At 35.3% G+C, this 13,556-nt stretch overlaps 1 protein-coding gene across 1 annotated transcript in view; it reads right to left on the reverse strand.

Annotated features, from left to right (window-relative positions):
* Nucleotides 1–689: 689 nt before the first annotated feature.
* CUL4A (cullin 4A) overlaps nucleotides 690–13,556 on the reverse strand; it is a 40,692-nt gene continuing 27,825 nt past the window's right edge. The window contains exons 12-20 of the mRNA XM_067466849.1: nucleotides 12,389–12,493; nucleotides 10,493–10,603; nucleotides 9,929–10,014; nucleotides 8,154–8,261; nucleotides 7,240–7,353; nucleotides 5,846–5,951; nucleotides 3,929–4,101; nucleotides 2,128–2,280; nucleotides 690–1,904 (exon numbers count right to left, since the gene is read on the reverse strand). Of these exons, the coding sequence (XP_067322950.1) occupies nucleotides 1,809–1,904; nucleotides 2,128–2,280; nucleotides 3,929–4,101; nucleotides 5,846–5,951; nucleotides 7,240–7,353; nucleotides 8,154–8,261; nucleotides 9,929–10,014; nucleotides 10,493–10,603; nucleotides 12,389–12,493 (1,052 nt within the window). The 3' untranslated portion in view covers nucleotides 690–1,808. The remainder of the gene's footprint in view (nucleotides 1,905–2,127; nucleotides 2,281–3,928; nucleotides 4,102–5,845; nucleotides 5,952–7,239; nucleotides 7,354–8,153; nucleotides 8,262–9,928; nucleotides 10,015–10,492; nucleotides 10,604–12,388; nucleotides 12,494–13,556) is intronic.

The raw sequence follows: 13,556 nt of genomic DNA on the forward strand, positions 1-13,556 counted from the left end.
TAACAAGGAAATAAAAACATTTTTGTGATCAAAGTGCTCCTGTAACAATAAATTGTGTTCGCCTGTTTCTAGTTTTTATACTTTCTAGTAGTCATTGCTTTGCTTTTATACCCCATGAAAAACCTGTTAGGAATATCAGCATTCTAGTGAGAGCCATCTCTTTCTACAGTTGCATTTTTTACAAAAGTGCATAAAAACGAACAGTTGCAACAAGTCTCTAAAGCAAGGAACTTCCACTGGATAATCTGCTCGAAGTTGACACTTTTCTAGGCATCACTATCATCTCTAGAGTGATTCTATGACACTCAAAGCTCTCTGCATATAAGTGAAACAGCATTCAACAAGTTGTGCATTACAAATTGGCATAATGTAATGCACTGTATAAAATATCATGTAGGCGCCTGTAAGCATAAGCTGTGTATTTCCCACATTTTAAAAAGAAAGGTTAATCTGATTAAAGCAGTTTCACTATCAATCAATGGAAAGACAACTAGCCATCCTACTGCAGACTGAAAATGTACTGCCATATTCATACAGTGACTACGAAGTTAATAAGATAACATAATCTGTAAATAAAATTCAGATCATTAAAAGTGAAAAGAGATCTATATTATTTTACATCAGCTTCAATTTAGATTTTTACATATACAAAGGAAATGGAAGAAAAATTCAGTAAGTGCAACAGGTACTGACAGTTAATGGAGGTACTTTAATTTGTTGAAGTCAAAATATTACAAGGGAACTTCTTTATATAATTAACCAAGTGACTAATTTTATGCAACGCATTTTAATAAAAAGTATTACTAACATTAAATGACACAAAGGACAATCTCCCCCCTCCCTTTGGTTTCTTTTAAACATATACCATTTTGTATATCCTGTAAAACCAGCAGTTAACAAGTATCAGTTTCCATAGATTTCTTTCTCCAAAGTTCGATCAAATTCTACATTAACAGTATATTCAAAGTCTGTCAAGACAAAAATCATGGGGACAATCCAGTTCTTCTCTGCACTATGTTGCTGCAAATATGAGGTATTTGGAGAATGACTGGATTGTCGCCTATGATCTTACCTTAAAAATACTTTTTTTCATGTTCCAAGAACATGCCAGTGTAATTAGTCTGTGTGCAAGTCTTAGAACAAAACTAGAACAGTTTGTTGTTTTACTGGATGCTTATAAACAAGTATCCTGAAGTAAGAAAGTGCTTATTTAATTTACTCTCATGGGGCCAAGAAGAAGAAAAAAGCATCACCAATAAGTATTTTCAAAATTCAACTACAGCTGTTTATATGCAGTCATCCTCTTGGCACTTGGATCTATCTAAACAAAGGTAACGTTTAGAAAGATGTGAAATAAAAAATCAAATAGAAATACTAGAATTCATTGTGCATAGTTGAAATTCAGTGTACTCTGAAACCACTGATTGTTCTTCCACTGAGTTTAAAAAAGACATCCATATCATCTTTGAAGCTCAAGAATACAGCACAAAGAACTTTTATGATGCTCAGTCAGGCACACAATTATCCTAACTTCTTTAGGCCAAAGAATGACATCAGAAAGGATTGTTATCATTCACTCAAAATAATGTTTGAACAGAATTCCCAAAGAAATCAAGAAGCTAAAAATAAACATGTCTTTAGAAAACACAATGTAGTCTATGCAAGGATGTTTCAAGTATCAGCAGTGCATGCAGCTGATTGACTATCACAATTCCCAAATCTCCTAAAATAAAGGTTTGGGAATATCTCAAGTATCCATTGTTGGGAAGCTAGTATCCATTTGTTTCATTAAAAATGTTTCTTCCTTATCATGCAACATAGTGATACTGATTAGGGTTATCTTTGTCTCTCTCCATATATTCTCTGTCTATGAGAGATTCAATCCGCTTTTTCAAATCTCCAGGCTGTTAAAAAGAGAATACATCATCACTGTGTTTAGCAATTCGGGGACAAAAGAAAGATAATACAGTATACTGTACCTATAGAAAATATCTAAATATGCTAATTTAACTGTAGCAACAAAACTTTACAATTGTCATATGCTTAAATTTCTATTTAATCTGACTTTGTCTTTGGGTGTGGGTTTACTGGCTTGGTTGAGAAAAAAAATCTGAACATTTCACTTACCTTCACTGGAAATTTTAGTTGATTATATAACTCTGAAACAAGAAGATTGTGCCCAAGGGTTTTCCTCATTTTCATTATACGAACGATGGCAGCATCAATCTGATACTGTCTGTCTTGAAAAACTCTTTCAGTTGTGCTAACTTGTTCCTCAACCTAAAGAGCAAGAATGCAAGATTATACAGTACCTTTCATTTCTTTTTCTGATGAGTCCACATGCATCCATATGTACACACACAAACATACCCCTAATGCCTTTGGTTGCTTACTTACTATACAATTATAATGCAGAGATAAACAATAACAACTCTACAGCTATGGTTAAAGAATTTATTTTCTAGAGTAAAGGCCATATAGAAACTTAACTGATTCCATTTTGTACAAATAACTGGAAAAACATGAGTTATCATAAAAATGTTTGGAATTTATATTCCTATTTAACAGCAGTCTGTATTGTACACATACTAAGACCCAGATTATATTTTAAGAATGACCCAAAGTAAAATGAGGTTTTATCTGTACTTTATTTATTTATTCTTTTTTATTCTTTTTTTATTCATCAATGTGAACAAACTATTTGCCTAATAAAATACAGTTTTAATTAAAAGTTTTCTGAATAACATTGGCTTAATATGGTGTTTATTTCACTCACAAATATGGTGAGTATTGGCTTAATATGGTGTTTATTTCACTCACAAAGCAACACCTATCTGGCTTTTTGTATTTAATGTTTTCAACATATAATTTGTATTAAGGAAAATTAACAACGTGTATCTAAATATGTTGCAATCATGACAAACCTATTAAGAGGAAGAATAGGAATGAACAGTCATAAAAATATGTATGGTCTGCATCAATCAAGCAAACATCACAAGTACATCTTCTAATTAGTTCCTCCTCAATGACAAAGATCTAACTATATTACATTATACTGTAGTTTATAAAGGATAATTGTACCCATGTTGTGATGAGGAACTTGACATTTACATTATTTTTACAGTTTGGCTTCCTAAATGATTGAGGTGACTATCACATGATTCAAGTGCTGGGTTGTGCTATACCTTGCACTCTGTTATGAGTGGTGAGGTGAAGATGAGATAGATGGGAAGGCGGTGTGTGTAATAGTATCATAGGCCAAAGGTTTGCAACATTCACATTTTAACAGGTAACGGAAATGTGACTACTTCAGTTACTTTTTAGAATCTTGAAAATAAAATCTGTCAATTACAATGTCAACTAACTACTTGAGAAAACTTGTTATTTGGGACTAGAAAGATCATAGTTTACAAATAACTTTGTAATGTTTACTCTATGCCAGTGATAAGTGTTTGATGCGTTCATACAAAAAGTGCATGCTTTGTGAATTGTTGCATTTTTACTTTATTTTGATATATATCCTGCCTTGTTCTTGCATAGAATTTAAGGAGGCTTAAAAGAAATATAAAATAAAAAGCTAAACTCTTACAAATACAAAAGTTTTTAAATCAAATAAACGAAACATATTAAAACCACAAAAATGGAACTTATCTTGCTGTGTCTATATGGCAAACATGCACTGTGCCTACTAACAGGTTTGAAATTGTATTGCTTCAATTTGCAAGCAAAATTCTGTCTTATGAATTAAGAAATATTTCTTGTACAAATCATCCCTGAACTTTAAGAGGCAAGTTTTGCATAAGAAAGACGAAAGTGTTCTGCTTTAAAACTGAAAACACCACAATTTTGTTCTATCAGGATACAGAGCAAACCAAAATTGCTCTCTATACACACAAATACACTAGAAATGCCATTATTGAATACATACTGTTTCCTTCATCTGGATTTGATTGATCTTTATTCTGAACAATTTATGCTTGAAATCAGCATTAAAGGTGAATTTGTCCCCGTCTTCAACATCCTTGCCTCTTGGACTTTTATTCAACACTCTCGCTTTACCACAAGCCAGAGACTGCAAGGTTCTTTTCAATTCACTTTCCTCTGTATAACGGGATTAAATAGTACACATATGATGTAGACACATTTATAATTACCATAGCAATTAGAGAAGCCAGGCATTCAGTTTTTAAAGAATCACAAATATATCATTGTATTTCTAGGATATTGCGAAATAAGCATATGGGTTTAGAATTTGTCTCATGGAGACAAATGTTACAGTCAAGACTGGTATCTCAAGAGCAACATACACACAATTGTGCAAATGAATTGGAGTGGTAAGATAATGCATCTATTGGGTTTAATGCCCCAAACAACCAGACAGCAATGTTTTATGAGCTGGAGAATTAATGAATATTCTTGGAAGTTTGAAATATTTCAACAATGCAAAAAAAAAAAGTTTGAGAGTTTTAAAAACTTAATTTACCACATTTACTCAACTCTAATCTGTACCTTTTTTTGGCTAAATTATATAGCTAAAATTGAGGTCTGTCTTAGAATTGCAAATGTAAACCTGCCTGCGCTCCTCCACCAGACTGGCCTCCTTCTTAAGGCCTTCAGAATTGAGGGGGTTGTTTTGAAGGCCTTGTGAAGGAGGCCATTTGGGAAGCTGCACCCCTCCATCAGGCTGAGGCTGGCAAGTCTGCCAACTTTAGTCTGATGGAGGGCACATCTTCCTATTGTCTATTGCCTGTTCTGAAGCAGAATGTGCAGGAGCTTCCCAACTGGCCTCCTTTAGGAGGCCTTCAGAACCTCCCCCTCAGTTTTTAAGGCCTAGTGAAACAGGCCAGTTGAGAAACCGTGCCCCTCCAGCAGGCTGAGGCTGGCCAACTTGCAAGCCTTGGTTTGAAGGTGAGAAAGAACATCCCCTTTCCTGTCAGCCATTTTGAAGCAAACTTGAACCTTGCCTATACCACTGGCCCTGTCTTCAGGGCGGGAGGCAGCAGAACAGCCAATGGGGAAGGAGGAACCATTCCTTTCTGCAGTCCCTAACTTGAGCACATTACATTCAACAAATCTTTTTTTTTTTTTTGGTCATGTGCACCTTCAAAATTGAGGTGTGCATTATATTCGAGAAAATACGGTAAATAAGGAAACAGGTCTTATACATATCTGGGATAGAAGAACAGCTTATACGAGGGGATAGACTAAAATTGAACTAAAAGCATCCAGAACAAAAACAAAGTTTGAATAGGCCTGTGGCAATGGTGGTACTCATTGTACCACAGAATGGAGCATTCTTGTTTCCACTATGCTACTAACCCACCCCTGTGGGTGAGTATACCCAACCCACTCACCCTTGGCTTGCAGCAGCACCTAATTCATTCTAGTGAGCAAGTGAGTCTTAGCAACCCAAGTCCATGTGAACAACCCTAGACATCTTTCCTCTGGATGATTCATGGAAGTGTATTTTGTCTGTTTGTTTGCTTTGTTCTGTTAGAAATGTAATATAATTGACTGGTTGCCCTGACACGACAAATAAATAAATAAAATAAATGGAAGTGGTGGTGGAAGAAATGCCTTACTGTCACTTGACTGGAGAAAAGGAGAGCGTGGCCCTGTTGCCACACATTTCCTGGATACCCAGCTCACATGCTGCTGCTACTATAGTGGTGGGTGGGAGCTTTGGGTGCAATCCACCCTAGAGCCAGGTTGAGCCGAATAAGGAGCAGGACAGAGATCAGCCGGCTGGTGGCCCTCCAAGTGCTGTTCATTTGCTTACTCCCCTGGCCGTTGAGCTCAATTCTGTGCAGTGGATACCTTGCTCCAGAGCTGAAGTACTACCTACCTATACCAGTGGCCATTTTAATTTCTTCAAAACTGAACTCATCTCCATCATTGAACATCAGAAACACCAATGTTTGAAAAAGTGACACCTGAAACTCCTTTTTCCCCTAAAATAGAAAAACAAACAAACATCATAATGTAATAATCCAACACATAAGGTATCTTCAAACATATAAGTTTAGTAGTATGGTAGATCCATTGAGTAATTGTTGTCACTACTTCCGCTCTTTCCATCTCTCCTCCTACACCCCCCCCCCCGGTTTATATTTTATGTGATAGAAATTAGGGTACATGAAGCTGGTTTGTATCCGGTAAGACCAGTGATTGATCAATTGACATATTATACTGACACTGACTGGCAGAAGCCCTCAGGTTTTCCAGCCTTGACCCTTTAGAAGCCAGGTATTTAACCTAGAACCTTCTGCATGCCTAACGTGCTCTACCACTACCATACATCGTCTTTTTATTAATTCATAAAGATCTCTAGGACTTTTTTTCAGATAGAAAAAAATGCCAGTGGCTAGAACTGTCACTTTTTTTACTACAACTTTCAGCAGTCATGCTGGCTGGGGACTCTGGGAGTTGTTGTCCAAAATAGTCATGTTTCCAAGCTTTTATTTCCTTTCTATGTTTACTGTTTGAAATAACAGTAGTTACAACAACAACAACAACAATTTATTACACGCCTGTCCTTGTGGCCGAGGCAGAGTGCAACATGGTTAAAACAGTGAGATAAAACAAAGCACTATTACAATACATATAACAAATATACACAGGTAAAATACAGATTAAAATTCCTGGATAAAATGCAGGTTAAAATTGACTGGATAAACCTGACGGAAGAGATAGGTCTTAAATCAACTCATATTATAATACTTGATAGCATACTGAGCATAAGGGGAGCTCTCTTCCTCAGAATTCAAAAGAATAAATCCTTTTGTCAATGCCATCTCATGTGACAGCATCCAAAGTGATACCAGTCCACTGGAAATAAAAAATCTTAATAAACAGAAATGTTCCAAATCCAGTCTGATGATCAGCCTCTGCAGCCTATGAATGGAGCAAGCTGAATCAAAGTCTAAAATCCAAATCCTGACTCGTGGGGAGGCTCTGCATTTTGCACAATACCTAGAGTACAGAGTCCTCATATTTCTAGAAACTGAAAAAGAAATGAAGGAAGAGCTGCTCTCTTTCTCTTTATGGAAAACGATTCACTGCAAATTATTTTAGGTTCTTGACTATGGTAATCCTTTTACAGCTTACATACTCAAATGTTTTCCACTGGTTGGCAAGATCATGCGTTGATCATGATCAAGATCATGAAATCTTTGTATATGAAGAAAGTAAAAAGTCGCTGATCTATGTTTTTTGTTGTCTAAAATAAGAATAACACACCTCTTTAAATTCTGCTTTCAGGACAGCATGTCCTAAACTTGTCTGCCACTGTAGCTTTCGACCACTGTGCTTTCCAAGATAAAAGGTTTTAAATACTTCTTGCAGTTTAACCATCTGTAATAACAGGCAGAAGGAAGGGAGAAATAAATAAGGCAATACAGTCAAAGACTTGTGTCTGTGTGAATGCACTTACACACCATTGTAAGGTTTAGATCTTTACACTAAAATGATATATAAATGGGCTATCAACCACCTCCCTTTCTACACGACAATCAATGAACAAACAAGCAACTAGACAATGCAAAACAAACAAGTAAGAGAATAAATGTCTGTTTAATCTTAATTCTTTATTATGTTTCAGATGATAGATATGAATAGAATTCAATGCTTTGTGCTTCAAGATAATGTGGTAACACGAGGCAACGGGGCTCTGAAGCGCCTGTCTGGTTGTGGAAATGGTACAGACACAACGCTGGGATTGCTGAGATAGTCATAAGACAAAGTCCAAAACAAATATTGTCAAACCTTTATTAGGCCAGCCAAAAGGCATGGAAATTTCTGTGCAAGTAATGCAAGCTACATGTCTGAATGCTCCCGCACAGCAAAACCTTTCATATCAGGATGAATGTTAGGCTTTCTTCATAATACAGTATGGACTACAATGTTAAATGCTCTTGCAAAGAAACATGCATGTTTAGAACAACCGGGCCACCCCCACAAGGCTTAAAGTATCAATCTTTCTGTACACACCTATATAATTGACAATGTTTTCCAAAGAGATGAACCCTTCCCCTTTTCGGCCAAAAAAATATATGAGATGTTGTGCGCCATTATGTACATACATGACTGTAGAGACTATAACAAATGAACAATCGTATCTTGTGATGTCCCAAAAGTTCTTCTTGAATGCTTACCTCTGGAGGCAAAAGGACATCCATGGGGGTATAAGTTGGCCAGTATCCCATAGTAAGTATATTTACTGTTAAGTCTATATTGCCTGGGTCACTCTGATTCTGCATATACTAAATAAATGAAGAGGAAACAAAAAGAATGGATATTATTCTAATATGTATAATAAAAATATAATTAGAACTCATCTATTTTTTATACCTAAAGTTCAATTTCATGTTATGAAACTATTACTTTTATCAAGTACAGCAAAACTGAATTCTCAATCATCTTTTTAAAAAGCCCTGAGTAAAATATAGCATATTTACTTTTGCTTAGCAAATACTGGCATTGGTAATCCATATCATTCTTTAAACAATGTTTCAAATCCCCTATTCATTGAAGGTACATGGAGTTCTTACAGGGGAAGTGTTCTCTGCTTCACACTTCACCATTTTCATATATTGGAAAAATAATACTACAAAGAATATATACACTATTTTAAAACTACTACCATAGTAGCATTTCTGTTAAGACATTTAAGGTGAATGCAAATGATTGCCATTTTGTAGCAGCAATACAAATGTTGATGAAATAGTCTTTTTTTTTTTTTTACTGTTCAAAGCTTGATATCAAACTTATGGTGGTCATAGAATGAGCATGTCATCATTACCACAAGAGCACTTATCAAGGGACATCATTCATGACAGGGCCTGCAACATTGTTCTAGAATCTAGATAGTCAGCCAAGTAAAGGCACTGAGTGCTATTCAGAACTCTTCCGGAGAGGAATAAATTTCAACTGTGGGAAATCTGTGAAAAGACACTACTCCCGCTTTCAGAGATACTGTGCTACATAGGACTAGAGTATTTTAGTGGTGGAGTATTTTATAAGAATATGTGTAGCAACACCCCAACTGTGGGACTCCTTTCCTAAGGGATTTAGGAGCTACTGGCTAAAACAATGCTGATCCGCATGGCCTTTAATGTTTGAAGTGTGTGTTCTTTTACTGTTTTAACATTATATTTAAAATGGTTTTTGATTTTTTAAATATTTTACTATTTTAATTGTTTTTGTCACCTGGACATCCCTTGTGAGTTAGGAGATGATATATAAATATCTTAAACAGACTAACCAACAATGAGGGGTCAAGGAAAATGAGTCCCTTCACTATCAGAAACCAAGAAAGTCAACTTCCTTTCTTTGCTTGCCTTCCTTCCTTCCCTCCTTCTTTCTCCAGTAACTTGAGATTCTGTGCCTCATGCCTTTCTGAATCACAGACCTGACTGACAGGAAATCATGCTTCTACAGAGTTGTGCTGTAGGATTTCGTAAATTTATGCATTCCTGTCAGAAAGTTTTGGCATTGGTGTGTGTACTTTTAAATGACATCTTTTCATAAACCTATGCAAAATTATTTTCAAAGTGTAGTAGATTAGGTGGCCCAGGAAGCTGAGACCCAAAAGAAAATGAAACAAGATTTGAATTGTAGCCTGGGGCAAAACACTCCACCCACCCAAGTCAGTAAAACAAAACAAAACAAAAAAAACCTCCTATTAAATTCTAATTATAACAGTACTTTGTTATGTCCTTGGCTTCACTCCCAATTTCTTTTTCACAGAACTCAATAGCTCAACTAGGCTGATTTGGTCATAACTATATCATTCCTTCATTTTATTTTTTGAAGTCAATAAAAGTCATACATTTTGATAAGGAAGAAGATATTACATATAACAAGCATGTTGCTAATAAGATAATATCTAGGCAATTTCCTGTATGATGAAACTGAAGTTAAAACGTACCTGTTTAAACTGAATCATAATATCTTTGGAGAGTTCCATATCCTTAAACATTCCTTCAAGTTTACTGGTGAAAGCAGCTCCACATTCTAGTATATAAACATGGAGGGAGAGATGCTAAGTATACACTGACTTTATTTAGCATTCATGCACATTATGAAGTCATCAAATAGTTCAGAAGCATGAAAAAAATCCTGAAACATAATCATCCGATTTACTTTTAAAAAGCATATCTAGTAATTCAGACTTAGGCAACCCGTGACAATGAACTGACCCAGACTTGGTTTTGGTTTTTTAACTGGCATGTTTAATTAATTGTTTTTAAGTAACTCTTTTAATGTTTTCCAATGTATCTGTTGAATGTTTTATGATGGTGATGGTATTGTATGGTGTTTGTTGTGAGACCACCCTGAGCACACACACACGCACACCCAGGAGTGAGAAGGGCAGGGTACAAATATAGGAAATAAATAAATAAATAAATAATCATATATGTGACATTTCGAATAAATGTTATTTGCTTCTATAAAGGCTCAGGTATAAAATTAAGGGGAAATGTTTGCTTACCATGCTTAAGCTTAGATAACATAGATTTCTCAGCATCTACTGAAGCACTTTTTCCAACCAGAAGCCTTTTGGCCAAGTCTTTTTTATAAAATGCTTCAAATACATCTTTACCTATTGGAAACAAGCCAAAATACTAGAAGTGAAATTTGAGAATTATCAACTCTAAACCACAACAGGAAAAAAAAAATCACAGTTTGCTCAATTTTTTATGTGTATAATGATTACCAAAGCAGGAATTGTGCAAAATGACTGGAAGGTTTTCTTCACTTCTTGACATTATGAAGTAACTCCTGCCTGCCCCTATTTACGTAACTGATGCTTCCTTCCTTCCTGTCTGTGATACTCGAAGTACATGTATATTTTGCTCTGCTATGGAGCAGTGACTTGACTTCTTATCTTTCATAAAAGGAACCAAATACTTCTCAGGATATGCCTGCTCAGCATTCTGCAAATCTCTAATTCATGCCAATGGAAGTGAATATTTGAAATACATTTTGGCAATACATGTCCCATTATAATGGTTTTTATCATTTTAATACAAGATTGGAAGGGGGCATGCAAAAAAATAAAACCGCAAACACATGCATGAAAACAGCTGATAAGGCACAATTTATCAGCTGTTTAAAAATGCAGAATTTAAAATACTTAAAAGACAGTAAAATTTTAAAATGTGTGGAGACATAAAACAGTGTTTTTGTGGTGACCCAAAGACATCAAGGCTAGGCATAACCACGGGGAGGGTATGCTAGAATACATCAAGCATTGGCATTCTAGGCAGCGTATAAAAACATTAGCTATTTAATTAATATTTAACTTAGCAGCAGTAGAACAGTGACCGAAGGGCAGGATGGAAAATGTCTGCAAGGAGGGCAGGGCTCTCTCCACTGGGAAGGAACGCAGAAAACCCCTTTGAAGTAGCACAACAAGCCTTTCTGAAATGTTATTTTCATATCTGGTGATGTAAATAGCTTTTCCTAAGCTTGGCAAAAATGTTTTACTTCATGCAGTATCAAGCCAGATATGACACTTTCATAAAATGTAGCCACTGCCTTAAAAATGCAAGACCTTAGGATCCAGTACCAACTTGACTCATTTTGCTCCCACTGGTTAGAGGAGTTAGAAGAGTGAAGGTTTATGTTTGTGGGGGCAATATCCTTCTAATCAGGGAAACCGATAACAGCCAAAAACTAATCATGTAACACTTCCTTCTATATGGATCCTCATTCAGAATACTGCAATAAAGGTTCACATAATAATTCCTGTACTGTATAGGCAGTCTCCAACTTACAAACAATATAAGTTCTGTAGGTTTGTTTGTAAGTCAAAACAGTTGAATTTGTTTGTAAGTCAAAACAGGTACATTTTTAAAGTGTAACTCCAGCCAAAATATATATTTGTTTAGCTTTGGATCACATAGGGAACGGTTAACAACTCATAGTGTTTGTGTTGCTGTGTGTGTCCCTGTTCAAAAGATTTCTGTCTCTGTGATAATTGTTGTAGAAACAAGGACTGGTGAAAATGCTTCAGTGGAGACACCTTTTCCCCATGATAACTCTTTCAAGAGTGAATTTCCCTTCCGAGGGATAGATTTCTCTCACTTCCTGTTGTCTTACTCCGTTCTTAAATATTACTCATTTGTAAGTAGGGTGCTTGTAACTCAAGGACTGCTTGTATTTTGATGTAATGTGAATATAACAAAAAAAAAAAAAACCACCTGAAAGCATTATGTTAAACCATTAATGGGCTCTCTTAGTCTCTCTCTACAAGCCCTTAGGACACATATAAATCAGGAATTTCTATAGGACATATATGTCAAATATCCTTTGTGTATACAAATTCAATAGTAGAGACAAATAATGTATATGTTATGAAAATGTTCAAAAATATGCTACTTACCATGGATAAATCTAAATATTATCATTATTTTGTCAAGGATTCTTTCCAGTTCTTCATCGGTTGCCTCTTTATTGCCTGCTCTCAGTTTTGAATCCACATACTTTGCTAAAAGTAATTAAAAATTAAAAAACTTAAAAGTAATTCTCAAATAAATCCACACATTGAATGAATAGTTTTACAACTAAATCAAACATTTTACAAAAGCTGAAAACACTCCATGCCAAAACTCACCATCTACTAAAATATGACACCTGAACAAACAGAGGAGATCCTGACAATCAAAGTTAAAAAGCTGGCAGAGGAAGGCTGTCTATATGTATTTGAATTCCATGACAACAATATGGCCTATCTTCAGAGTTTAAAAATTCAAATTATTGTCAGACTAAAGAAAAACAATGCAAGATAGAGGGAAATGAGGAAAAAAAACTTGATGAAAGCATAACAAATATTAAAGAGGTTAAATGTCCAGAAATATTTGAGAGATGATAATGAAGAAATCTGAAGTGTAGATAGAAAGAAGAGTTCAAACAGCTAAAAACAAAGCCACATATGACATGTGCATGTTTGTAAATAAACAAAAGAAGCTGGAAATATATTTGGGAACAATCAGATAGCCATTAGGGAGGCAAAGGACAGCAAAATTATACAAGCAGCTGAACTGAGAGCAAAGCCAGGCTTTTCAATGTGAAGTAACTGTTTAAAAAATCATTGCCAGGTTAAGTACAGCAATAGATAGCAATTAAGTAGCAGCCAAAGAAAAAGGAACAGATGTGAAAAGGAAAAGTGCTTGATGAAGGGGACAATATGTGGTGAAATTACAGTTCAATAGTTAGTATTCTTCAGTAGTATTATACGTTTGAAAAATATTGTAGTTTTCTTTTTTATGCCTTGAAATTAATATGTTAAAGCACAATGTATGAAGAAATGTTTGAGAAATTATGCTAATTAACGTGATGCATTAATTAAACACATGTTTTTCTCCTCCCTTCCTTCTTTGAACACCAGCTATGATATCTTTAAGCTTAAAGCATTCCAAAGTGTCTGGCTTGGCAGCCAAAACCAAGATTAAACCATGAATCTAAACTGAAGACGTAAATAAAAGCCACCCCCTTTGACTAGAACCAAACAAAAAGTCTTTTATATAAGAGAGGGATGAAAAGGGAATTTT

The sequence above is a fragment of the Anolis sagrei genome, chromosome 3, assembly GCF_037176765.1.
Source record: "Anolis sagrei isolate rAnoSag1 chromosome 3, rAnoSag1.mat, whole genome shotgun sequence".
In the NCBI taxonomy this organism is placed as follows: domain Eukaryota; kingdom Metazoa; phylum Chordata; class Lepidosauria; order Squamata; family Dactyloidae; genus Anolis; species Anolis sagrei.